This window comes from Eptesicus fuscus, chromosome 1 (assembly GCF_027574615.1).
Source record: "Eptesicus fuscus isolate TK198812 chromosome 1, DD_ASM_mEF_20220401, whole genome shotgun sequence".
Classification (NCBI taxonomy): domain Eukaryota; kingdom Metazoa; phylum Chordata; class Mammalia; order Chiroptera; family Vespertilionidae; genus Eptesicus; species Eptesicus fuscus.
The window spans coordinates 129,922,522-129,950,035 of NC_072473.1; the positions used below are offsets into that span (position 1 = coordinate 129,922,522).

The following is a 27,514-nucleotide window of genomic DNA, read 5'->3' on the forward strand; positions in this document are numbered from 1 at the left end:
GAGTGACTTCTTGACTCCTTCGTTTAGGGTGGCATTCATCTTCTAGGGGCTTAATCACAAGGAACAACAACAGCCTGTAATTATTGGAATGGAGAGTCTAGTGTACGAGGGCAGGGGCTTGAGCACAAAGGGTCTAGGGTCGAGTCTCAGCTCTTTAGCTCAGATCTTCAGCTCAACTTGCTAAATGTGCAATCGTGGGTAGGTTACATAACTTCCCTATCTTAGTGTCCTCATCTGTAAAATGGACTACAGTATTCTCCCTACCCCCGGGCCCGGTTCCGCTTTCTGCTGTTTCCCGAGATTAATCGCCATCTGAAAATATTAAGCGGAAATTTCCAGAAATAAATCACTCGTAAGTTTCTAAATTGCACGCCATTCTGAGGAGCGTGATGAAATCTCGGGCCACCCGGCTCCGTTCCCCCCCACCCCACCCCCCACCCCGTCCCCCAACGTGAATCATCCCTTTGTCGCTGTATATGCTACCTGCCAATTAGTCACTCAGTAGCCTTCTCATGATCAGAAACACTGTGACAATATTGCAGTGCTTCTGTTCAAGGAACCCTTATTTTACTTAAGAATGGCCCCAAAGTGCAAGAGTGGTGATGCTGGCAATCCAGATATGCCAAAGAGAACCATAAAGTGCTTCCTTTAAGAGAAAAGTTATGTATACATAGCAGAGAGGGGAAACATAGTATATCCAGGGTTCAGTACTATGGCTCTTTCAGGCATCCACTGGGGGACTTGATAGATAAGCGGGAGACTATTGTACCTGCTTCCTATGATTAAAACAAAATTAATTCATGTAAAGCACGTTGTACTATGTACTTGACACATAATAAAATAAGAAAAGAGTATGTACATTGTAGTTATGAAGTAACCATGCATTTAATAAATGCTTTAATATGTTATGTGTATACAATCCAACGACTGATTATGCAGTAAACATCTATATAACCACCATTCATTAAAAAGATCACCCTAATGCAGTCCTGGCACATCTGATCTGTACTTCAATAAAAGATGTTTGCTTTGCAAAAAAAAAAAAAAAAAGCAACAACTCTGTCTTCATTGCTCAGTAGTGCCATGTATGTCATAAAGCATGAGTACATATATGTAGGACTCAGGTTTGGAACTTTATTCTATTTTTAATTACTGCAGCTCTATAACAAGCCTTGATATATTATATGGCATCTTGTACTTTTTCAAAGGATTTTGGCTTTTCCAGGTCCTTTCTATACCGATATACATTTTAGAGCCATCTTGTCAAATTCCATGGAAAAACTTTTGAGACTTTGTTTGGGACTGCATTAAATCTCTAGATCATTTTGAAAAGAATTGACATCTTCCCAGTTTTTACTATTTCAATTAGTTAATTTAATATATACTAGTATGTCCATTTATTTTGGTCCCCTTTAATCACTTGATAATATTTGATAATTTTTTTTGCATGGAGATCTCACACATATATTATGTTAGATCTATTCCTATGCACTTGAAATTTCAGATACTGCTGGAAAAAATATCATTTTTCTTATTTTAATTTCTGACTGGTGCTGGTCTATATTTTGTAAAAATATTTTTTTAGCCCGACTAGCATGGCTCAGTGGTTGAGCATCGACCTATGAACCTGGAGGTCAAGGTTCAATTCTTGGTCAGGGCACATGCCTGGGTTGCCAGCTCCATCCCCCGTGTGGGGCCCGCAGGAGGCAGCCAATCAATGATTCTCTCTCATCACTGATGTTTCTATCTCTCTCTCCCTCTCCCTTCTTCTCTGAAATCAATAAAAATGTTTTTTAAATATTTTTTTAGTCAGTGCCTTTTCTGTTACCAGGCTCTGGCCCACAAATGTCCCATCTTCGACCCTGCTCACCCTCCAATCCAACCCTGTTATGGCCCCGCCCAGTGACCTTAATCTCTCCAAAGCTGGGGGAAGAGAGGGGGGCTGTTTGCAGATGGCTCTTCAACCTTGAAAGGAGGATGTCGGCATCTGAAGGCGGGAAAGGTGAGAGCAGCCTTCCACCCCTGCAGACCCTTTGAGCAACCCTAGGCTCTGCTCTACCCCTGGCCCCTCTGACTCACCCACTGCCCACCAGGACCCCACCCCTGGTGAATCACCAGGTGACCAGAATCATCCCGTTCCCATCCCAGCCAACCCTAAACACAGCCTTACCTCCAACTAAGCCATGAAGCTCAGCGTGACCCAGACACTGCTCTCTACGACCTCCCTTCCCCATCCACAGCCATAGTTACCAGCTGAAACCCAACCCCAATCCTGGCTTTGACCCCTATCCTAGTGCCCACCCATCTTCAACTCCACGGCCAGCCCCAGGGTTAACCCTAACACAAACCATACCAACCAGAGATCAAATCCCTGTTCGAGTCCAAACCCCAACACAGATACAGACCTTACCACAAGCTCTAAAGTCACCTAACCTCAACCCCAGCCCCTGGATGTCAATACTGTTAGCAAGTGGTTCTCTGGCTTTCCAGAAAGAGCGCAGATCCATTTTTAAGGGGAAAAATAGAAATAGAGAATACACACAATGATGGTAGTAAGTTGTGAGAGCTTGCTGTCAGAGTCTACCTGGATTTGACTCCCAATTCAACCACTTCATCAAATCACTTAACCCCTCTTTTTGCATCAATTTCCTCACCTGAAAAATGGGAACAATATTATGTGCCAGACAATCTTCTAAATGTTGAACTAATTTAATCCTCACAACAACCCTATAATGTAGGTTCTCTTACTATCATCCCATTATACAGATAAGGAAATTGAGTCTCAGAGGGGTTATGTAAGTTGCTCAAGGCCACATGCTGCTATCAGGTGGCAAAGTCAGGATTGAAACTCAGCTTCTTTCCTCCAAAGCTGGGGCTCTTAACCAGGTCAATCTACTGCCCCTCAGAGGCTGAAACAAGGCCATGGGGATTGGGAATGACCTTAGCTGAAAACCCCAATGCAAAACTCAGATCCCATCCTTAACTTCAGCTCCAACCTTGATCCTAATTCTAATCCCAGCTCACTCAAATACCCAGTCCTAACCCTAAATCATAACTCAAGCACACTCCGCTCCCACCTGTATTTAAACCCAACTCAAACATCCACCACTTGAATTTACCCTAAATCTGCCTCCAGCTATAAACTTAATGGTACCCCATGGCAATTTAAACTCTACCCCAAGTCTAACACCAAACCCTACTTCACTTGGAAACGTAACCTCACCTTCACTCCTCTATAAACTCCCCCTCTATCCCCAATCAATTCCAAAACCAACTCTTACCACCCCAATCCTTAACTCAGGTACCCCTAACTTTTCCTAATTTTACATTTTTTTTTCCTTCCCTCAGACAGAGGGATGGAATCAGGTAGGTGGCAGCTATGATTGCCCCCAATATCCTGTCACTCCTGACTTGATTTCTCCACACAGACATCACCCCAGAGCCCAGTCCAGCCAATGGGGCAGGCCCTGGTCCTGAATGGGGGCTGTGCCCTGGGCCCCCAGAATCAGGAGGTGAAATCAGTGGGGCATCAGGCCTGGGGACCCCTAAGCGAAGGACTCAGCACAGTAAGCACAAGACGGTGGCAGTGGCCAGCATTCAGCGGTCACCCCGGGCGCTCTTCTGCCTCACCCTGGCCAACCCTCTGCGGCAGTCCTGCATCAGCATCGTGGAATGGAAGCATCCTGGAAGTCCAGGGGCAGGCTTCAGGGGGTGAGGTCACTAGAGTTCCAAGAGTGAAGGATTTGGGTCAGGATTAGCACGGCTCAAGGGTCAAGCACTGGCTTCAGGGGGAATTTGAGAAAAGTGAAGGTCATTTACCAGGGAGTCAAGAGTCAAGGACTAAACCACAGCAAGAGTTTCAGATGGCTATCCAGGGGAATCAGAGTCAAGGCCTTGGTCAGGGTAGGGGCTGGGAATGTGAGGGCTGGTCACCTTGGGGTCAAGGGTGAGCATTGGGTGGGGAGGATCCCAAGGGAATGTTGGGGTTCTAAGGCTGCTTTGCCTGGGTCCTTGACTGTGTCCACCTGAGGCCATTTGACATCCTCATCCTGCTGACCATCTTTGCCAACTGCGTGGCCCTGGGGGTCTACATTCCCTTCCCAGAAGACGACTCCAACACTGCCAACCACAACCTAGTGAGTTTTGCTTCACCATGCCCGCCCTGTCAGATACAGCCCCAGTAGAACTACACCTCAAGCCTTCCAGCCAGGCCCTCCCCTCTCTGATCCATATCACTCACCTCTGCCCAGCCCTCCGTCCTGGCTACGCCCTTTTCCCCTGCCCCCATCAACCCCCAACCCAAATAACTCCCGGATCTCCGGCTCCATCCTCAGGAGCAGGTGGAGTACGTATTTCTGGTGATTTTCACTGTGGAGACGGTGCTCAAGATCGTGGCCTATGGGCTGGTGCTCCATCCCAGCGCCTACATCCGCAATGGCTGGAACCTACTGGACTTCATCATCGTTGTGGTTGGGTGCGCGTCTGCGGGGCACACCCCCACCCTAGTTCAACTTTCCATCCCAAACCCCGCCCCCCCCTCCCCGAATTCAGGGCTCAGGGAAGCAACTACTTTAAGTTGCTCCCATTTGGCAGCCAGAATCAGGAATAATTTAAGCCCATTTGCATTTCCGATTACAGAGACTTGTGCTTTTCTCCGGAGAGGAGAGGGATGGGAAGGGGTGCCAAAGCCTGACACCCGCCCTCGCCTCATACCTTGCTCACCCATCAGGTTGTTCAGCGTGCTGCTGGAGCAGGGCCCCGGACGGCCTGGAGATGCTCCGCATACTGGAGGGAAGCCGGGGGGCTTCGATGTGAAGGCGTTGCGGGCATTTCGGGTGTTGAGGCCACTGAGGCTCGTGTCTGGGGTCCCGAGTGAGTGTAACGCCTCCCGGGGTTGAAGGTAGGGAAGGGGAGCGGGAGGAGGACTGAACGGACCCCGCCCCTACTTCACCCAGCCCTCGCTTCCCGCAGGCCTGCACATAGTGCTCAATTCCATCATGAAGGCGCTGGTGCCGCTGCTGCACATCGCTCTGCTCGTGCTCTTCGTCATCATTATTTATGCCATCATCGGACTCGAGCTGTTCCTCGGACGCATGCACAAAACGTGCTACTTCCTGGGATCTGGTCAGCCAGCCTGCCCCTCCAGGGACAGGACGCGTCCCTCCACTGCCTCCTAGGCCAGACCCCGTTCTCAAGGAAACCCTAATTCACAAGACTCCGCCCCCAGACTCAGGCTCCAACCGCGATAGACAAGCCTTACCCATACATGCGAGACTCCGCCCTCAATCTCAGACTACAATCGCCCACTTGCTAATAGCTCTGCCCTATCACAAGACTCCATCCTCTAGCCACTCAAGACTCCATCCTGCACAACTAGTCTCAGATATTCAGGCCCTTCATCCGGACCCCAACCCAAGCCTTGCCTCCACCCTTCTTTTAAGAAACCCTCCAAAATTCACAAGACTCCGCCCCCAGATTGATTACCTCACTTTTATTTATAAAATTCTACCCCAAGATTTACAGTCCCACTCCCCAGATCCCTGTGGTTGGGACTCAGCTTCCCAGCGGTTCAGAATCCTGACCTGGCAGTGTCAGGATCTAAGGGTTGTCCTTGATTTAGAAAAATCTAGGACCCTGAGTTGAACTTCCTAGGTGGGCGGAGATACAGGGTGGCAGAGAGTGCGGGTGGGTGTGGTTCAGAGCCCAGAGCCCAGACCCTGTGTCCCAGCAGAGATGGAAGCGGAGGAGGACCCGTCGCCCTGTGCGTCTTCAGGCTCCGGAGGCTCTGGGCGTGTGTGCACGCTGAACCAGACCGAGTGCCGCGGGCGCTGGGCAGGGCCCAACGGAGGCATCACTAACTTCGACAACTTCTTCTTCGCCATGCTGACGGTCTTCCAGTGTGTCACCATGGAAGGATGGACGGATGTGCTCTACTGGGTGAGGTGGAAGGAGGGCACACAGTTCAGAGGCTGTGCCTGCCTTTTCTCCGTGAGCTCAGAGGCAGGAATGTCTGCATGCCCTGAGGGATGCATGTCCTCTCTCTCCCCAGATGCAGGATGCCATGGGGTATGAGCTGCCCTGGGTGTATTTCGTGAGTCTCGTCATCTTTGGGTCCTTCTTCGTCCTCAACCTTGTACTTGGCGTCCTGAGTGGGTGAGGAGCCTAGACACTCCCCTCATCCTGCCCCTCAGACTCTGTCTCTTTTTTTCTTCCTGGTAAACTCCTAGGCAACCTTCAAAACCCATCTGAAATACCCCACCATTCATTCAGTCAATACTGAGCATCTAAAATGCAAAGCACCATTTGAGGAATGGAACAAGAGACGAAAATCCCTGCCTTTCCAAATAATTCATTTGGGAGTTAGGGGGAAGATAGACTATAGCAACACATACAATAAATAACATATATGTAGTGTTTTATATGGAATATGTCCTATGAAAAGAAAAGAAGACTAAAAATAGGAATAGGAAGGCTTCTGGCCAATTTGGAAGAATAGGGAAAAACACTTGCCTATCAATTTTGATCAAATCTACAGTACAGTTTGGATTTGTCACATTTGCAAAAATTGCACTTGAAGGTACATTAATTGGTCTCATGCCTTTTTTAAAGTATGTATTATTGTGGATAATGAAGACATGTTTGCAAGGCCAAAAAAAAAAATAGGAATGGGCTATCTTGCAGTTATAAATAGGGACAGTCAGGACAGGCCTCCTTGAGAAGGTATTACTGAGTAAAAATGTGAAAGCGATGAGGGAATGACTCATGTGGCTCTGAGGAAAGTGTCCCAAGCAAAGGGAACACTCTGTGCAAAGGCTGCAAAGCACGAATGTGCTTGGCATATTCAAAGAACAGCAAGGATGCCAGTGTGGCTGGAATGGGGAAGGCGAGGGGGCCAAGGTGGTTCCTCCACCTCACCCTCTATCCTCCACCCTCAGGGAATTCTCCAAGGAGAGGGAGAAGGCAAAAGCACGAGGGGACTTCCAGAAGCTGCGGGAGAAGCAGCAGTTGGAGGAGGACCTGCGGGGCTACCTGGACTGGATCATGCAGGCAGAGGAGCTGGACATGGAAGACCCCTCAGCTGATGGCAACTTTGGTTCTGTGGCCGAAGAGGGCAGGGCTGGCCACCGTAGGCAACCCCAATCTGGCCCATTCCCTGCTCCATGTGGGCTGCCCTCCTGAGGCCCAGATCTCACCTGCAACAACTCTAGGCCCAGCCCTCATATGTGACCTAGGAAACAGAACCTAGATCCAGATTCAGATCCACCTCCCAACTGCACCCAGAACAAATTCCAAATAACCCACCTCCCCCACACACAGCCCTTACCCTGCCTCAGGCCATGGTCCTCAACTGTCCTCCCTACCCCTGCAGGACCACAACTGGCAGAGCTGACCAATAGGAGACGTGGACATCTGCGCTGGTTCAGTCACTCCACCCGCTCCACACACTCCACCAGCAGCCATGGTGGGCGTCCATCCTGGTTGGGGAGGGGGCAGGATGGGTAGATGGAGGAGAAAGCCAAGGATGGAAACTTGGGGTCTTTATGTGCTGACCTCTGTTCCCACCCTGCCCATAGCCAGCCTGCCAGCCAGTGACACTGGTTCCATGGCAGAGACTCCAGGCGATGAGGAAGAGGAGGAGGGGGCTCTGGCCAGTTGTACACGCTGCCTGTGAGGGCCCCAACCCCTTGACCCCTGACCCAGCCCAGAACTCAGTCCAGACCCTGACCCCAGTGCTTACTTTAGTTTCCAACCTTGACCTCAGCCCCTGCCTTCTGATCCTAGCCACTGACTGCCCCTCAGCCCTTTATGACACTCACCTCCCATCAACCTCTTTTGCAGAAACAAGATCATGACAACCAGGGTCTGGTAAGTTGAGGAAGTTATGTGACTCCTGGACCCCATGACTCTGTGATCCTCACCTGAGTCCCACAGGGCAGGCTGAGGTAGGTGATCTCAGCCAATGGGTTCTCCTTTCTGCCCAGCCGCCGCCTCCGTCGAGCCAACCAGGGTCTCCGGGCATGCTGCCGGCGAGCTGTGAAGTCCAACGCCTGCTACTGGGCTGTGCTGCTGCTTGTCTTCCTCAACACGCTCACCATCGCTTCAGAGCACCACGGGCAGCCCGTGTGGCTCACTCAGACCCAGGGTGTGCCTCCCAGCCTGCCGGCCCTCTCCCCCAGCCTCCAATTCCCTTCATCCCAGAAGCTCCAATTCAGGATCCCTCAGGTGTCTCAGACCCCCAAACACTGCCTTCCCCACAAGTAAATGCAGAAATCTTAGCCTGTTCCATCCCACTTGTAGCCTACACTTCTGTAGCTCATTATTATTATTATTATTATTATTATTATTATTATTATTGTCTAAAGTCTTACATATGTCTTCTTTTATCCCAATTGACACTCCCCCACAAGCCATTCCCACCCCCCCCCCACCACCCCAGCATCTGTGTCCATTGGTTATGCTAATATCCATGCATACAAGTCCTTTGGTTGCTCTCTAACCCCCCCCCCCGCCCCGTCCCCTACCATTTGTCTCTGGATCTATTCTTGTTCATCATCTTTTTTATTATTATTATTGATTTCAGAGAGGAAGGGAGAGGGAGAGAGAGATAGAAACATCAATGATGAGAATCATTGATTGGCTGCCTCCTGCACACTGCACACCCCCTACTGGGGATTGAGCCTGCAACAGGCATGTGCCCTTGGCCGGAATTGAACCTGGGACCCTTCAGTCTTCAGGCCAACGCTCTAACCACTGAGCAACCGGCTAGGGCAGAGTCCAGGCTCTTAACACCACACTGGACAAGTTAACCCCTCTGTGCTTCAATTTCCCCATCTACAAAATGAGATAGTTATAGTATTCACTTTATGGGGTGGGTAGGAGGATTAAATTAAAGTGAAAAGTGCTTAGCACATTGCCTGGCCCACATAAAGCTAACACGTTATAAGTGATAGCTTTTACAAGAATTCATTTTCATCTCAACCCCAACCTTAATACTGAGCACTCTTCTAACCCCAAACTTCAAACCAGCCCCAGTCCTAACTAAAACCCAGACTCTAACTCTACCCTTGAATTGGAGCTTTTCTGGACTCATAGAGGCTGATTGATGCCCCACCCCAACTCTGCCCTTCACCCCAACTCTAAGCCCCTCATCCACTCTGACCTACAAATTCATCCCAATTCCTAACCTTAATCCCACCCCCAGCCTGTGCCTGGCCTGATAGCAGCTACCCAGGATCATCCCATGGCCCTACCTCCTCACATGTCACCATGGAAACTGGCCAGCCCTCCCCCTTTCCCCACAGAGTATGCCAACAAAGTGTTGCTCTGTCTGTTCACGGTGGAGATGCTTCTCAAGTTGTATGGTCTGGGCCCCTCTGCCTACGTTTCCTCCTTCTTCAACCGTTTTGACTGCTTTGTGGTCTGTGGGGGCATCCTGGAGACCACACTGGTGGAAGTGGGCGCCATGCAGTCCCTGGGCATCTCAGTGCTCCGATGTGTGCGCCTCCTCAGGATCTTTAAAGTCACCAGGTATGTGTGTGGGGCGGGGGAAGAGGGGACTGAAGCCATAAACACAGCCCCAACAGCCCCCACCCCAGTCCCAATGATAATATATATATATTTCACCATCTAATTTGCAAATATCCATTGAGTGCCTGCTGTGTACCAGGCACCATTCCAGGCCTTAGGGAAATACCAGGAATCAAAGCAGACACAAGTTCCTGCCTTCGTGGAGATTCAAATTCTGTGGGAAGAGTGTCTACTCCATTTCCATCTTCTTCCTCAACCTCAACCCTGCCTCTGAGCTCAACTACACACTCATGTCCAACCCAAACCCCATCCCAACCCTCAACTACAACACCATCTCTAGCACAACCCCCAACCACTCATCATCCATAAGCCCATTTACAACCCCAACATCCAATCCAACCCCATCTCCAACATCGTTCCTAACTCACAGCCTCATCCCCATCACTAACCACAACACCCCCATTCCTAGCTCCTAACCATCAGTTAATCTCCAACCACAACCCTATTCCCAGCCCCAATCTTATCCCCAACTCAGTCATCTACAACTCCAAATACTCCCCAATCCCTAACCTCAACATTGACCCCAGTATGCAATTTCAAACTCCAACCCTAGTCCTGGTCCCAACCTGAAACCCAATTCTAGTTCCATCATTTTCCATTTACCCTCCATCCTAACCTCATCTCCCATTATTCCCCTAACGCTTAACCCCAATCTCAACCTTCCCCTCACTTCTTATCCTTGCCTCACCCCAGCTCCAAAATCACTTCTGACCCTGATACCAAAGGCCATTTTAACCCAGCCCGCCCCAATGAACCTCAAGCTGGAATTCCTGACTCACAACTGGACATGTCAACCCTGCCCCCTCCATCTCTGCTGCAGGCACTGGGCATCTCTAAGCAATTTGGTGGCATCCCTGCTCAATTCAATGAAATCCATTGCATCCTTGCTGCTTCTCCTCTTCCTCTTTATCATCATCTTCTCCCTACTTGGCATGCAGCTGTTTGGGGGCAAGTTCAACTTTGACCAGACACACACCAAGCGAAGCACCTTCGACACCTTCCCCCAGGCCCTCCTCACTGTCTTTCAGGTGGGGCCCGGAGATGATGGGATGGGTGGGTCAGGGGCACCCTAGGGTGCAGGGAAGGTCCCAAGAGATTCATGGTGAATTCCCGCACCCCCCCCCCCCAGATCCTGACAGGTGAGGACTGGAACGTGGTCATGTATGATGGTATCATGGCTTACGGTGGCCCCTTCTTCCCAGGGATGCTGGTGTGCATCTATTTCATCATTCTCTTCATCTGCGGCAACTGTATCCTCAAAACCTTGGGGGGGCTGGATGGTGGCAGGTGGGGTGGATAGAGGGGTCTGGGTGGTCCACAAGCAGGCTGCTTCTCCATCCTTTGTAGCCTGAGCTCACCCCAGACATCCTGTTGAATGTGTTTCTTGCCATTGCTGTGGACAACCTAGCCAGCGGAGATACAGGCACTGCCAAGAACAAGGGCAGGTGATGTCTGGCTCCAGCCCTACCACATTCTCCCCCTGGATCCCTGCCTGGGAATCCACACACACATCCCACAACTCACAAATGCCTCAGTCACTCTGGCAATCCCCATCCCCACATCCAACCTGCCAGTTCTCATTCATTCAACACGCATTTATTGAGCACCTACTTTGTGCCAGGTCCTGTTCTAGATACTGAGGAAATACCAGGGTCAAGGTAAACAGAATCCTCTTCTTCAAGGAGCTGACATTTGAGTTGGGGAAGCAAGAAAAATACATTAAAAATGAATATATAATATACTTTAAATATATGTTAATATGTAACAAAGAAAAAGAAAGTGAAATAAAAGAATAGATAGAAATAAAGATTGCTATTTTGGTTAGAGTAGTCAAGGAAGGTCTCTATATGGAGGTGACAGTTGAACAGAGAATTGAAAAAACCGAGGGAGTGAGCCATTCAAATATCTGGGGGAAGAATGTTCAAGGCAAGGGACAGCAAATCAAAGGTCCTGAGGTGATGATAGTCTTAGCACATTCAAAAAAAAACAACAAAAAAACACCAAGGAGACCAGTGAGCAAAGGAGAGAGTGGTAGGAGGTGAGCTCAAATGGGGAAATAGCAAGGCCAGATTTAGGGTGTTCTGGGCCACAGTGAAGACTTTGGTTTTTGCTCTGAGTGGGAACCATGGGAGGGGTGTGAGCAGAGGAGCGATGTGCCAGACTTAGGATTTAACAGGATCCTTCTGGCTACTGTGGGAAGAACAGACTGTGGGGATGAGGGCGGAAGGAGGCAAGTTCTGTGGGGTCTAAGAAAGGTCTGTTCTGACTGCAATGTTCCCCCCGCATCCTCACCCGTCTGCTGCAATCCTTAGCAATCACACACACCCCCATTTTCTCACACAGGGAGAAGAGCACTGAAGGGAAACACCCACAGGAGAATGGAGCGTTAGTGAGTTAGAAACCTGGGCACTGTCTACACCTCATACTACCATCAACGCCTATCTATGTGTTTGTGTTTTTAACCACCAACCTCTGCCTCTTCAATCCTTCATTACTGCATCCCTTCTGTGCCTCCCTATGTCCATTTCCTGATGTCTCCCCCACCACTGATGACCCCTATCTTACTATCTCCAGGTGCCTGGTGGGGAGAATGAGAAAGAGGAGGGTGCAAAGAATGAAGGAGCAGGCAAGTGACCAGAGCCAGGTGGAGGAGGTGTGGGAACCTAGGGACAGCACCCAGGCAGAGCTCTTGACCCCTGAGACCCTCCTGTTTAGGGAGCAGCCTTTTCCAAGATCATCTTGAAAATAATGGGCATGGTTTTTGGCCATCAACATTTGGGACATTGAGATTAAAGAAGATTAACAGATGTTTTGTTTTACTGATGAACTTCTCAGAGCCTTTATTTTATAACTAGAGGCCTGGTGCACAAAATTCGTGCATGGATGTGGCCAGAGATTAAAGCATGAGTGTCTGCCTGGAAGGGCAGGTCCCAGCTGACCTCTAGGCCCTGGGCAGCACCTGGGCCCCTGGGCTCCCACATGCCCCCTTCTGCCTGAGGCATCAGGCCTTGCCCAGCTCCCTCAGTGCCTGGGAGCTGGGCAGCGGCCCCACCCCCTGCCACCACTGCTGGTTGCCATCTACAGGGTAATCAGCAGGGTGATCAGGCCCTGTTAACACCCACCTTGGCCTAGCACTGCCCACTCACCTACTCCACCATCCTGCTTCGGTACCGCTTTTATCGGGGCCCATCGGGGCCAGCAGTGCCTCCACTGCCACCTGCTGCCAGCGCCACATCACTGGCACCCACCATGTTCCAAGCCACCCCCTGGTGGTCAGCACATGTCATAGCGAGCGGTCAAGGTCCCGGTTCAGGGGACAATTTGCATATTAGGCTTTGTTATATAGGATAGCATGTATATGACTGCAAGGATGGCAGTGTTCATTCAACACACATTTACTGAGCTCTTACTGTGTCCCAGACACTGTTCTAAGTGCTGGGGACACAACAGTAAACAAAACAAACTAAAATCCCTTCTCTGAGGAGCTGACATTCTAGCAAAAAAAAAATGAGAATTTACCATGTGACAAGCACTGTTCTAGGTGCTTTACATACATTTTCTCAATTAATTTCCTCTCTTCTGATCTTGTGATGCCAGGCATGGAGGAAGAGGAGGAGGAGGAAGAAGAGGAGGAGGAAGAAGAGGGTGCAGGACGTGTGGAACTCCTACAGGAAGTTGTTCCCAAGGAGAAGGTGATGCCCATCCCTGAGGGCAGCGCCTTCTTCTGCCTCAGCCAAACCAACCCGTGAGTGCTGGGGTAGAGAGCGATAGTGTGGCAGGAGGGACTGGGGCAGTCGGAGGGCCAGGGGGCAGCCAAGGCTCAGTGGGGCAGTGTACACAGCCTGATACAACAGGCCTGAGCTGCATCCCTTGGGCTCTCCCAATCAACTCTGGGTTCTGACCACAGCCCATTCCCCATTCACCAGAATGAGGAAGGCTTGCCACACCCTCATCCACCATCATGTCTTCACCAATCTTATTCTGGTATTCATCATCCTCAGCAGTGTGTCCTTGGCCGCTGAAGACCCCATCCGAGTCCACTCCTTCCGCAACCACGTGAGCCTTTGGGGGGCACTCCCAGGAATGTCCTACTGGGCACTATCCAGGCCAGTGTGCAGACAGGGAGAAGACCCCTATAAGGGCAGAAAGAGAAGGGCAAGAATGGCAGCCTTACTATGTGTGTAGCGCACTATGGAAGCTCCAGGGAGGAGATCAGTATACAGCTGAAGAAGAAGCTGTGCTCAAAGAGGTTGAACAGGCCAAGGACACCCATGTAGCTGGGTAGAGGTAGAGAAGCCCAAATTTGAACCCTAGTCTTTCTGATGGCCAAGCCTTTTGCCTTGTAGAGAAGTTCTTAATGATCATAAGAAAGAGAGGGGAGGAGGGAGAGATAGCAATGCTTACATAGAGAGGTACAAGTGCGTGTGCGCACGCGCGCGCACACACACACACACACACACACACACACACACACCTAGGATATCCCACAGCCATGATTCAGTGACTTTCCCTCTTTCTCATCCCCCAGATTCTGGGGTACTTTGATTATGCCTTCACCTCCATTTTCACTGTGGAGATTCTACTAAAGGTAACTAATGGGTCCCCAATCATACACCCAGTTGCCCCAACCCACCCCCACAACCCACCTCTCCTGTTTCCATCCCCTTCTACCCCTTCTATTCCCAAATCTGGGGTCTAACCTGATGACCTCTATCCCCCACCCCAGATGACGGTGTTTGGGGCCTTCTTGCACCAAGGCTCCTTCTGCCGCAGTTGGTTCAATTTGTTGGATCTGCTGGTGGTCAGTGTGTCCCTCATCTCTTTTGGCATCCAGTAAGTGACCCTTCACCCACCCCATTCCTCCAGAGCTGAGGCAAGGCCTGAGCCAGGGCCTGAGGACTGCCCCCTCCGCAGCTCCAGCGCAATCTCGGTAGTAAAGATTCTGCGAGTACTCCGAGTACTTCGGCCCCTTAGAGCCATCAACCGGGCCAAGGGACTCAAGGTAACCCCACCCCACCCAAGTCCACAGGAACCAAGCCTTGCCCCAGGGGCCAAAGTCACTTATCAGATTGACCGTTTGCATGATGCATGACCACATGTAACTACTCATGCCTGACCATTGGCCATGTGGCCAGACCCATATTCCTTAACCAATGACCACATTTTTCTGATCTGAGTCCCTGGCATGTGGCCACATATCCTGTCTGGTAAACACTTATTCCTGGTTGGTGCCCACACATCCCTGGCCCACATCACTGTCCCTTAACCACGTGTTCCTGACCACACATCCTTGACTCACAATAACATGTCCCTGACCCAAGTCCCTGAGCTCCATCCATGCCCAGAATCCCCGCCCCATGGCTGCTCTGGCCTGCACTGTCCATTAGTCATATTTGTGGGTACCTGCAGCACGTGGTGCAGTGTGTCTTCGTGGCCATCCGGACCATCGGGAATATCATGATCGTAACCACACTTCTGCAATTCATGTTTGCTTGCATCGGTGTGCAGCTCTTCAAGGTGAGAAGAAACACTAGAGGGAGGCCCAGGCATGAGTCAAGGTGGGGTTGAAGGGTGCACCTGCTTGACAAATATCTTCCCTACAGGGGAAATTCTACAGTTGCACTGATGAGGCCAAACACACCCCCAAAGAATGCAAGTAAGTAGCCAAGACCCTGCCCTCACTGGGCCCAGGACCCTTCCCAAAAGCCACAGAGGCCCCTAGAGCTCACCAAGGCCCCTGAAACCCTTAGAGTTTCCTCCCAAGAATTTCAGAGACCCTGCAGATTTTATCAAGGCTCCCAGAACTCCCCAAGCCTCCAAGATACACCACCAGAATTCTCCCAAGAACTGCAAAGGCCCTCAGATCTCACCAAACTCTAAGAGGCTCCTCAGTACCTCCCCAAACCCCTCTCCACCTCCCAGAATTACCTATATTTTATTATGGACTTCCCAGCCATCCCCAAACACCATGACACCCATGCACCACTCAATACTCAACTTCCATCCTGTAGAGGGTAGAGGTTAGAAGCATGGACTTTGAAATCAAAAATTCCTGGTTCAAATCATCCCATGAGACTTTCCTTAACCTTGTAATTTCTTACATTTCTTAACCTTGCTGAATCCCATTTTCTTTAACTGAAGAATGGGGATTTTTTAAAAATGTGACTCTCACCGATTTTTTGTGAGGAGTAAATGAGTTATTACATGGAGTGTACTACAATGTAAAGTTACTAGGTATAAAGCCTAGCACCATGCCTGGCATAAACTTAGTGCTGAACAGGTTGACTATTATTTGTATTACCTTTTTCTGGGTGGTAATGATAATGATGATAACGGTGATGAGAGCTAACATACAGGGATTGGTAAAAGTAGGTTTACAGTTGTAATACAAATAATACTACAAGAATAAACTCTGTATCTCATGCACTCACAACTCTAAACCTACTTTTGCTCCACCCTGTATGTGGTGCCAACTATGTGCCACACACTATTCTCATTATTGACTTAATTATACATGTGACAAGAAAGTAAATACATTATTCTTATTTTTATTTCATGGATAGGGAAAACTGAAGCACAGAGAGGTTAAATGCCCAAGGTCACCCAGCCAGTAAATGGAGGGGCAGGATTTGAACCCAGGCTATCCAGCTCCACCATGACGCCCTGCTGCCTCCATGCTGGAAACCTCAGTCCCCTTTCCACAGCTCTCCACCCCTCCTCACCCACTCAGACTGTCTACAACATCTACAGGGGCTCCTTCCTGGTCTATCCTGATGGAGATGTGTCACGGCCCCTGGTCCGGGAGAGGCTCTGGGTCAACAGCGATTTCAACTTTGACAATGTCCTTTCAGCCATGATGGCTCTGTTCACTGTCTCCACCTTCGAAGGCTGGCCTGCGTGAGGAGAAGGGCCCCGGGGATGAGCAAGGGACAGGGAAGGAGCATCTAGGGGACTGGCTTGGAATCTACTGAAGGATGGGTGGGAGGGTATCTTGAAGTGTGATCAAAGTCTCGAAACTGGATAGGGTTTTCTGGGGACTGGTGGGCATATAATAAGACTGGGTGGGGGTGTCTCCCAGTAGCTGGCTGGGGTGCTTTGGGGACCCAGGTGGTTGGGGTATCCAGGAATTGGGTAGAGATCTCTGAGGGATAAGGTAGAAGTCTAGAGAGGACTGGGTAGGATTTAGGGGGGACCAGGTAGATGCCTGGAGAGACTGGTTGGGGGTCTCAGAGGAGATGGAATGGGGGATTCAAGGGTTTCCAGAGAGTTGTGCAAGTCTTCAGGGTAGTAGTTGGAGATCACTAGGGAGTGGAGAAGGGAATTCAAGTTGATGGTATTTAGCAATATTTGGGGATTGGTGGGGGAGTTCTGGGTAACTGCATGGGGATTACAGGTGGATGGAGAAGGGGATTTGGGGTGTCTGTGGGAGCTTAAGGGATTTGGGAGTCTTTCAGGGCCTAGTGGATGTCTCTTGGAGTATGTATGGAGGTCCCAGGTGATTAGGTCAAGGGATCTAGGGGTCTTTGGGGTACCAAGCAGGAGATTCCGAGGTGTCTATGATAAGTGGTCTGGGGGAAGGTCTGAGGGGACTGGGATATCACCTCACCTGCCTCCACTGGCTCCACAGGCTGCTATATAAGGCCATTGATGCACATGCAGAGGACCAGGGACCCATCTATAATTACCATGTGGAGATTTCAGTGTTCTTTATTGTCTATATCATCATCATCGCATTCTTCATGATGAACATCTTTGTGGGCTTCGTCATCATCACCTTCCGTGCCCAAGGGGAGCAGGAATACCAAAACTGTGAGCTGGACAAGAACCAGGTGACCTCTGACCCCTGATACATGACCATCAACCCCCCATATACATCTCTTTGCCTTGGGACCTCACTGCTCACTCATGCCCTGCACCCATATGCAGCGCCAGTGTGTGGAGTACGCCCTCAAGGCCCAGCCACTCCGCCGCTACATCCCCAAGAACCCGCATCAGTATCGTGTGTGGGCCACTGTGAACTCTGCTGCCTTTGAGTACCTCATGTTTCTGCTCATCCTGCTCAACACGGTTGCTCTAGCCATGCAGGTCTGAGCTCCCCACCCTGACCCCTGCCAGATACCCTATCCTGTCTACACAATCCCTTGGGAACCATTAGGCATGCTTTAGGCTGCAAGTAACAAAACCCCCAACTGACAGAGATTTAAGCTATAAAGATATTTGCCACATCTCTTCACATCTAAGGCTAATAATTATAAGTTGCATCCTGATTTCAGAAATCGAAGAATGTGAAAAAGAAATGGCAGATAGCAATTGTAAGTTGCCATTGATTATAAAACACACCCCAATTTCAGAGATTCTAAAATGTGAAAAAATGTACATAACAAGAAATGTAGAGGTAGGCTGTTTGCTCATTGCTCATAAAAGACCCAGGCTCTGTCTTCTTACTCCACTATTTTTCTTAATATGTTTTTATTGACTTCAGAGAGGAAGGGAGAGGGAGAGAGAGATAGGAACATCAATCACGAAAGAGAATAATTGATCGGCTGCCTCCCACAAGCCCCACACTGGGGATCCAGCCTGCAACTCAGGCATGTGCCCTGACTGGGAATCTAACCGCAACCTCCTGGTTCATAGGTCGATGCTCAACCACTGAGCCGTGCTGCTCTGCTCTTTTTAGTGAATTGGTTTTCATTCTCATGATTGTTGCTTCATAGTCACAAAATGTCTGCCACAGCTCCAGGCATCAACACTACATTCAGGGCAGAAAAAGGGAGAGAAGGTTGCACCAGGGGACGCTCCTTATTTGAGCCTTTTATTAGAAAGCAAAAATAACCCTAGCTGGTTTTGCTCAGTGGATAGAGCGTCAGTCTGTGGACAGAAGGGGCCCAGGTGTGATTCCAGTCAAGGGCATGTACCTCAGTTGTAGGCTCCTCCCGGGCCCGGGCCCTGACCAGGGTCCATGCAGGAGGCAACCAATGTGTTTCTCTCACATAAATATTTCTCTGTCTTTCCCTCTCTCTTCCATTCTCTCTCTCAAAAAAAAAAGGCAAAAATATTTTTCACAGAAGCTACCCAACCAGAAGCAGACTTATGTTTCTATGTCAGTCAGAACTAGCTGCAAAGAAATGAAATCTTACCATTTGCTGCAACACAGATGAACCTACAGGGTATTATGCTAAGTGAAATAAGACAAAGAAATACAAATTCCATATGATTTCACTTATATGTAGGATCTAATGAACAAACAAAACAGAAACAGACTCATAAATACTGAGAACAAACTGACAGTTGCCAGATGGGAGGGGAGTCAGGGGGATAGGTGAAAGGATTAAGAAGTACAAATTGATAGTTATAAAATAGTCACAGGGCTATAAAGTACACCATAGAGAATACAGTCAATAATATTGTAATAACTATGCATGGTTCCAGGTGGGTACTAGACTTACTGAGGTGATCACTTTGTAAATTATATAAATGTCTAACCACTATATTATACACCTGAAACTAATTTAAAAATATTGAATGTCAACTGTAGTTGACAAGTAAAAGAAAGAGTTGGTCTCCCCCAATATCCATAATGGAGGGAGATAATGTGAGGGGTTAGGCCAACCCATTGTGCTATACCACATCCTCAGACTCCCCTCACTCCTAGCCAGAGAACTCCTAGGGGTGGGGGATTCTCTGCTTCAGGTGCTGTCCTCACACCTGATTTTCTCCTCCAGCACTATGAGCAGACTGCTCCCTTCAACTATGCCATGGACATCCTCAACATGGTCTTCACTGGCCTCTTTACTGTTGAGATGGTGCTCAAAATCATCGCCTTCAAACCTAAGGTGTGCCCCACCTGCAGTGGGTGAATTCCTTGGGGTGGAGCTCATTGCAGTGCTCTCAGGAGGTCAGCAACCAGGGAGTCATGAGACTAGGGAATGAGAGGGATCCAGATGCAGGGCCATCGTGTGGTCTAAGCTGGGCTCTGTCTCCCCAATTTCCCCACCGTACTGGCCCCCTACCCTAGCTTCCTAGATATGAGAAGACAGGGTTCTGCTTTCCTCCTGCCTCCAGCATTACTTTGCCGACGCCTGGAACACATTTGATGCTCTTATTGTGGTGGGCAGCGTAGTGGACATTGCTGTCACTGAAGTCAACGTGAGTACTGGCCTCTCCACTAACCCACTCTCCCCCTGCTAATCTTTCCTCACCTCAACCCCAGGGCTTTCTTTCAAATGGGTAGAGGAGATGATACACTCCCATCCACCCCACTCATGGAGACTCAGTGCTCCTCATTCTAGCTCTATCCCTTCTGAGTCCCTGTTGGATTCAGCCAAAATCCCCCTCCACCATCTCCCTCATTCCATTTGCAGCCCATCCTCTGGAGTCTGGACCCACCATCACCTAACATGACTTTGTTATTTCTATTATTTCCTTCATTGTTTCTACATCCACCTCCATTGGCTCCATCATCTCTTCTGGTTTCTTCATTGACTCCATTCCCTCCACTGACTCTCCAACGCTGGGTCTTTCACGTCTCTGTCATTACCGCTGACTGCATGGTTGGCTCCATAATCTCCTCCATTCGGTATTGTATGGTACTGTGACATCTATTGACAATGCTGCTGCTTCCATACCTCCATCACTGGCTTGGCTTCTCCAATGGGTCTCCCCATGGGTTCTCTCATATCCATCATCTCCATAAAACAACTGGCTCCATCATTTCCTCCATTGGCTCCAATATCTCTCCTCCATAATCTCCTGTACCCTCTCCTCTCCTTCACCCCCATTACCAACTTTTCCCACAACCATCTTGATCCACTACCATATAACCTTCCCCATTGGACCTTGCATAATGATTGTACCATCCATTATCCCCTATAACTGTTCAATCATTTCTCCCCTTGTTCACTTGGACCTGTGATCACATCATCTCCTTTATCTCCTCTGTCTTGACCATATCTCCCTCCAGAATGGTGGCCATCTTGGCGAGGTAGCCCCCTATCATCAACAGGGACTCTCTGTTTTTCCCCCCACCCACCCTCTCTTCCTTTTTACCTTAAGAGACCTTATAAATGCTCCCTGACCACCCTGGGACCTGAATTCTGACAGATTTAGGGGCTGGGAGGGCCAAAGATTGAAGCAGGGAGGTGGCTGGGGGAAATGTGGGCTGAGCATACCCACCATACCCCCAACCCCAGAGCTCTGAGGACAGTTCCCGCATTTCCATCACCTTCTTTCGCCTCTTCCGAGTCATGCGACTGGTCAAGCTTCTCAGTAAGGGTGAAGGGATCCGCACACTGCTCTGGACATTCATCAAGTCCTTCCAGGTAACCCCCCATCCCTTTGATCACCCCTTACCCCCACCTTACCTCTCAGCCTGCTGTTTTACCACCCTCAGAACTATATCTCCTAGGGTGCCACACCCACCTGCAACTTACCATTTTCAGTTTTCTCTCTTTTCTAGGCTCTCAATTCCCAGCATGTCTTGGCTTCACTGACTTTAGTCTATTGTATTTAATACTGTGTCCACATTTGGGATATACTGGTAGTCATCACATGGGCACTTGGGGGATGGACCACATCTCTCATCAGGTCCAGGCTTGAGGGAGCAGTGCATTCTACGGATTATAGTTCTCTGCCTGGACCTGAGTATCTATCTTCCTCTCCACCCCATAGGCCTTGCCCTATGTTGCTCTTCTCATCGCAATGATATTCTTCATTTATGCAGTCATTGGAATGCAGGTGAGTGGGGATCCTAGGGAACATCCCTCAGGCACTTCTCTGCTGAGGGAGGTTGGTTAGGAAGAGCCTGAAATTGGGATTTGTGGGTGGAAAGACAGACACACTGGATGACCCTGAGACAGTCCACATGTCTGTGAAATGGAATCAGCGGTGCCTGCTTGTCAGGGTTGTAAGGACCCTTTGGGTATTAGGAGTTGTGAAATGGGTGGCAGCCTATGGGGGCATGGGTTCACCCCTCTGACACAGCCCCTGTGTGCTCACAGATGTTCGGCAAGGTGGCCCTTCAGGATGGCACACAGATCAACCGAAACAACAACTTTCAGACTTTTCCACAGGCTGTACTGCTTCTGTTCAGGTGACATCTACTCCTCTCTCTGCCACATCAGTCCCCAGCATACCCTTTTGGGTCCCAGACTGTCTGAGCTGTGGAAATAACAGGGCAGCATGGGGTTCCATGTTGCCTGGGACCTTTCCTGGCTGTGACCTGAGTATTTGAGAATATTCTAGCCTCAGCCATCCTTTTTCTGGCTGTAAGATGTATCCCCTTCTTTGGCCTCAGTGTCCTATCTGTAAAATGTGAATATGACCATCATAAACATGGCATGTCAGCTTTTTAAATGCAGAAATGCTATTTGTGCCAGATGTAGCCCCTGGCAGGAAGTGGGTCATCCCCTAACCTTTCCAGTCCCCATAATACCATTTGCCATGACTTCATAGCCTTCCCTCTAGGATGACACCCCCATGTGATCCCCAGGTGTGCCACTGGTGAGGCATGGCAGGAGATAATGCTTGCCACCCTTCCCGGGAATCGATGTGACCCTGAGTCTGACTTCGGCCCTGGCGAGGAGTTTACCTGTGGTAGCAATTTTGCCATCGCCTATTTTATTAGCTTCTTCATGCTCTGTGCCTTCCTGGTGAGTACCTTTTCCTCATAACCACCATCACTGCCATAGGGGCTGGCCCTGAAGGGTCTGGGGATGTCAAATGAGGTGGGGAGCCCAGATCTTCAGAGTAGGTGAAAGGGCTGGCCTGGTTCAGGAATTTGTAACCCAGCGACCATATAATCTTACCTCAGCCTCCCACCAACCCCCTACTTCCTACTCTGCCCTTAACCTAACCGCCCCGCTCACTGGTCCACAGATTATAAATCTCTTTGTGGCTGTGATAATGGACAACTTTGATTACTTAACCAGAGATTGGTCCATCCTGGGCCCCCATCACCTGGATGAATTCAAGAGGATCTGGTCTGAATATGATCCTGGGGCCAAGTATGCCCTCTAACCTCTAACCCCATACCTGGTATCCCAGGGGACAGTGCACTGCCCCACACTCTCCCAGCCCCAGAACCTCTAACCTACTCCTCCCGTTACCCGGTCAGTAGATGCCCCAGGGTCCCCTGACCCTGTCTTCTGCCCCCCACCCTCACCCGCCCCCCCACAATGACTGCCCTTCAATTCTGCCCTGGCAGACCCTGGGGTGTTGTTGGGGAGAGGTAGTGATGAGCTGGTGGGTCCTTGAGAAAGGATTAGAGGGGGTATCTCCAATCCAGTGGTGCCTCCCACCCACCCCCACCTGCCCAAGGGGCCGCATCAAGCACCTGGATGTGGTTGCCCTGCTGAGACGAATCCAGCCACCACTGGGATTTGGGAAGCTGTGCCCACACCGAGTGGCCTGCAAGGTCTGTGCACCTGCCCACCCCCGCCTTGCCTCTGAGAGAGCTGTCCACCATTTGGCAGGGGTGGGCAGAAACTTTGCCTTGGGTGAGGAGGGGGTGTTTGGTTGCATCTTCAAAGGTTTCTGTCCCTGGACATTCAGGCCTGCATCTCAGGCATTTGCCCAAAGTGGGTTTTGTGTCCCTGGTGTGCAGAGACTTGTGGCGATGAACATGCCCCTCAACTCAGATGGGACAGTGACATTCAATGCCACGCTGTTTGCCCTGGTTCGGACATCCCTGAAGATCAAGACAGAAGGTGTGTGGGGGGTGGGGGACAGGAGTGGAAGATCCCTGGGGAGGTTGCAGGGAGCAAACTGAGTGCTGGGTCCCACTCTTAGTTCTGAACCTCAAAATAGGTGACTGTTTTCTCCAGGCCCATTTCCCCACCTGTCCAATAGGGGCGGTGATGCATGACTGCAGTGGAAGCTTGTGAAGCCCCTCCAACAGTGAGGGAGTGGCTGTGAAGGATTCTTCCTATTGGCTCATGCCCGCCCCCCTCCCCCATCCTCTCCTGGAGCAGGGAACCTGGAGCAAGCCAATCAGGAGCTTCGGATTGTCATCAAAAAGATCTGGAAGCGGATGAAGCAGAAGCTGCTAGATGAAGTCATCCCCCCTGCTGACGGTGAGCTATCCTCACCCCAATTCTTGATCCAGCCTCTGAATGTCAGATGATTGCTCACCAGTACTGGCTGGGGGAGGGGGAATTTATGCTGTGGGCAGGGTGGGAGGCACAGAGGACCCCTATGTGACCTTGCCTCCTCTCCCTTGCCCCCAGAGGAAGAGGTCACCGTGGGCAAATTCTATGCTACATTTCTGATCCAGGACTATTTCCGCAAATTCCGGCGAAGGAAAGAAAAGGGGCTACTAGGGACTGAGGCCCCCCCAAGCACCTTCTATGTCCTTCAGGTCTTCAGAGTGGAGCCTGGGTGGGTGGGGTCATGTGGGAGCACTGTGGCAGAGGTTAACTGCCCTCTTGATTTCATGGAGCCCATGTCACAGATTTGGAAACTGAGGTCCTAGGACCCACAGAGGGTCAGAGGTGGTTGAGGGGACTCCTTCCCCCACCCCACACTCCTGCATGGGAAGCAGGCTTAATGAAAGGGGAGTTTAGACCCTGAGCTATCCCACTTCCCCATTTTTCCACCCTCACAGGCTGGTCTGAGGAGCCTACAGGACTTGGTTCCTGAGATCCGACAGGCCCTCACCTGTGACATAGATGAAGAGGAAGAGGAAGAGGGGCAGGGTAGAGAGGAGGAGGAAGATGAAAAGGACCCAGAAACATACCAAGTGAGGACCACAAGTTCCACTCCCCCAGGATTGTAAAGTATCCCTCAATCCCCTGAGTAACTTCCACACTGCCTCTAAGGAGAAGCCCACCCACCCACCGTGGCAATAGACAAGTGTTTATTTGGTACCTACCATCCACTGTTGGAGGCCAAGACCCAGATACAGCCAGTCCCTGGGGTGCTCACTAGAGACACACCATATGACCAAGTGACTTAGACATAACATGGATGCAACACTGTCTTGTGACTCCCACAGGCTCCAATGGGCTCCCTGCCCCCATCCCGTAAGAGCTCCCTGATTTCTGTGTCTCTGCCGACTGGGGACAAACTGCCAGATTCACTCTCCCTTGGGCCCAGTGATGATGATATGGGGGCTCCCAACTCCAGACAGTCCATTGTGCCCCAGGCTGGATCCCATGCTCACAGGTATGGTCAGGAGTCTGGGGGGAAGATTGTGAGGGAAGGCAGGGACTAGCCACTGTATGGGGATAACTCAGGGGGCATAGGAGTAAGGCCTTCTAATGGAAATTTTGGAAAGATGAGAGGGATTCAAGGGCTCAGGTGGGAATAAAGGATAATAAGATTCATGTGAGAAAGGCAATGCAAAGGTTTAATGCAAAAAGCACATGATGTGGGACTAAATGGGTTTAAGTTCAAATCCTGTATCTGCCATTTGCTAAGTGACCTTGGGCTACTCACTTAGTTTTCATGGTCCTCAATTTCCTCACCTGTAAAAGGGGGATAATAATAGCACCTTACTTCATAAAGACAGTGGAAGGATGAAATAGCCCTAGCCGGTTTGGCTCAGTGGATGGAGCGTCAGTCTGCGGACTGAAGGGTCCCAGGTTCGATTCCGGTCAAGGGCATGTACTTTGGTTGCGGGCACATCCCCAGTAGGGGGTTGTGCAGGAGGCAGCTGATCGATGTTTCTCTCTCAACAATGTTTCTAACTCTCTATCCCTCTCCCTTCCTCTCTGTAAAAAATCAATAAAATATATTAAAAAAAAGATAGTGGAAGGATGAAATAAGGTCACTCCTAGCTTTTACACCCCAGCACACCCCCAATTCTTATTTGAAGTTGTCTCTTTAACAGGCCAACTTTAATTTTTTTTTTAAATGTTGAGTCTTTCCAATGAGAAAAATGTCTCTTAAAAGAAAGCCCATGTTTACTTTTAAATAACAGGTTAATTTTATGTTATGTTAATTTTATTTTCCCCCCATTAAAAAAGAAATTTAGAAGCACAGTGTTTCTGTAAGGGAGAGGGAACCAGGGGCCCAGGACCACATACCGGTATTTGGGGATCTGATCTGCCGAACTTGTCTCACTTTCCCCAGGAGAAGCTCTGGGGCTCTCATTTTCACCATTCCGGAAGAAGGAAGTTTTCAGCCCAAGGGAACTGAAGGGCAGGAGAAACAGTATGAGGAAGAGGAAGTCCCGGGCCAGTATTCTGGCCACAACAAGTAGGATGAGCCCATGTTAGGGGGGGAAGGACTGATAGCACCCCATCACCCATGCCCAGGCCTGAGCTCACCCCCAGCCTGCCCTCCTTCCCATTCAGGGGCTCCTACTTAGATGAGCAGGCCAGGACTCCCTCGTGCCCCATCCTTTTGCCACCTCACAGACCCCAGAGATACGTGGATGGCCACTACGCACCACGCCGCCGTCTGCTGCCCCCAACACCTGCAGGTGAGAGTGTGAGAGTGTGCGTGGGTCATAGGGCCCCCGAGGGCCAGCAGGGCAGAAGGGTGGGGAAGCACTGACATTCCCCCCCTAGTACCACCTACCATCCTCACCCCCAGGTCGGAAGCCCTCCTTCACCATCCAGTGTCTGCGGCGCCAGGGAAGTTGTGAAGATTTACCCATCCCAGGCACCTATCATCGTGGGCGAAACTCAGGGCCCAGCAGGGCACAGGTGAGGTGAGGTGGGGGCAGCCTAGGTTAAAATTTGTTAATGTGTTTTTATTTAGTTTAGATAGAGAGGAAGGGAGAGAGAAAGAGAAACATCGATGAGAAACATTGATCAGCTGTCTCCTCCACACCCTCTACTGGGGACTGAGCCTGCAACCTGGGCACGTGCCCTGACCTCCTGGTTCATGGGTCAACACTCAACCACTGAGCCACACCAGCTGGGCAGCCTAGGTTGAATTTATCAGACACATTACATGTCAAGACCTTCTGAAGAACAGGGCACATACTGTATGAACTCAAATATTCTCACTGTACCTGTAAGGTGGGTACTGTTATTAGCCCCAGTTTACAGATGAGGAAACTGAGGCCCAGAGAGGCTTACCCAAGATCACACAGCTAGTAAGTGTCAGAGCTGAGATTTAAACTAAGGTCTTCTGTGCTCTTAAATAAACTCACGTGTAATTTACACACATTCAGTTTGACTACAGTTGTGCTTAGGGGTAAGAGGTAGGCACAGAAATGAGTCCTATACCCTCACACTCTACCCATCAATCACTGTCCCTCTGATGTTTATTCTGGTCCAGGGTTCCTGGGCAACCCCTCCTCAGAGGGGTCGGCTCCTGTATGCCCCACTGTTCTTGGTGGAGGAGGGTGCAGCAGGCGAGAGATACCTCGGCAAATCCAGCGGTCCGCTTTGCACCTTCACTTGTCTGCAAGTGCCTGGAACCCACTCAGTCCCCAGTCATGGCAAGAGGGGCAGTGCTGACAGCCTGGTGGAGGCTGTGAGTTCATAAGGGGCATGGGCAAGAGGGATGGGGGAGAACAAGAGGAGGAGGGAGCTTGGGAAGAAGGGTCCCCAGTCTCTGTGCTGTGCATGTAGCTTTCCCTTTGCTCTGCGACTTCTACTCAGCATGATGTGTGTACCGCTGTCCCCCGTTGACTTCCCTGCATATCCTCAAGGGTGCATCACTTATCCACGCTGACCTCTCTGTGCATGCTGCTTCAACTCCATGCTGTGCCTTCTGTCAACTCTGATCCTATCTGTGGCCCCAGGTGCTCATCTCTGAGGGCCTGGACCTCTTTGCCCGAGACCCGCGCTTTGTGGCCCTGGCCAAGCAGGAGATCGCAGATGCATGTCGCCTGACACTGGATGAGATGGACAGTGCTGCCAGTGACCTGCTGGCACAGAGAACCAGCTCACTTTATAGTGACGAGGAGTCCATCCTCTCTCGCTTCGATGAAGAGGACCTGGGAGATGAGATGGCCTGTGTCCATGCCCTCTAA

General features: G+C 50.2%; 1 protein-coding gene across 2 annotated transcripts; it reads left to right on the top strand.

Moving 5' to 3' along the window:
- Positions 1-1,977: 1,977 nt before the first annotated feature.
- CACNA1F (calcium voltage-gated channel subunit alpha1 F) lies at positions 1,978-27,514 on the top strand. Of its 2 annotated transcripts, none has more exons than XM_054718551.1 (48): positions 1,978-2,002; positions 3,429-3,678; positions 4,031-4,136; positions 4,335-4,474; positions 4,730-4,872; positions 4,972-5,124; positions 5,732-5,937; positions 6,050-6,153; positions 6,936-7,126; positions 7,370-7,462; positions 7,575-7,668; positions 7,840-7,866; positions 7,983-8,143; positions 9,303-9,528; positions 10,409-10,616; positions 10,718-10,838; positions 10,952-11,033; positions 11,932-11,977; positions 12,163-12,214; positions 13,186-13,333; positions 13,515-13,644; positions 14,117-14,176; positions 14,315-14,421; positions 14,503-14,590; positions 14,998-15,105; positions 15,192-15,244; positions 16,339-16,485; positions 17,216-17,417; positions 17,515-17,673; positions 19,311-19,421; positions 19,651-19,734; positions 20,549-20,569; positions 20,778-20,906; positions 21,256-21,321; positions 21,585-21,676; positions 22,076-22,235; positions 22,462-22,589; positions 22,903-22,999; positions 23,189-23,291; positions 23,556-23,657; positions 23,811-23,941; positions 24,188-24,322; positions 24,578-24,747; positions 25,657-25,764; positions 25,881-26,008; positions 26,122-26,234; positions 26,815-27,012; positions 27,284-27,514. In XM_054718551.1, exons 1-48 carry the CDS (start codon positions 1,978-1,980, stop codon positions 27,512-27,514), a joined length of 5,937 nt encoding a protein of 1,978 aa, XP_054574526.1. The 2 variants fall into 2 exon arrangements, with proteins under 2 accessions (XP_054574526.1, XP_054574531.1); XM_054718556.1 differs by having other exon boundaries at positions 6,936-7,093.

Excerpts from the sequence above, each read along its gene's own strand:
- CACNA1F (XM_054718551.1), top strand. The coding sequence starts at position 1,978 with ATGTCGGCATCTGAAGGCGGGAAAG. Across the intron at positions 11,034-11,931 it reads ACTGCCAAGAACAAGGGCAG|GGAGAAGAGCACTGAAGGGA; the intron begins GTGATGTCTGGC and ends TTTCTCACACAG. Across the intron at positions 21,322-21,584 it reads ATGCAGTCATTGGAATGCAG|ATGTTCGGCAAGGTGGCCCT; the intron begins GTGAGTGGGGAT and ends GTGTGCTCACAG.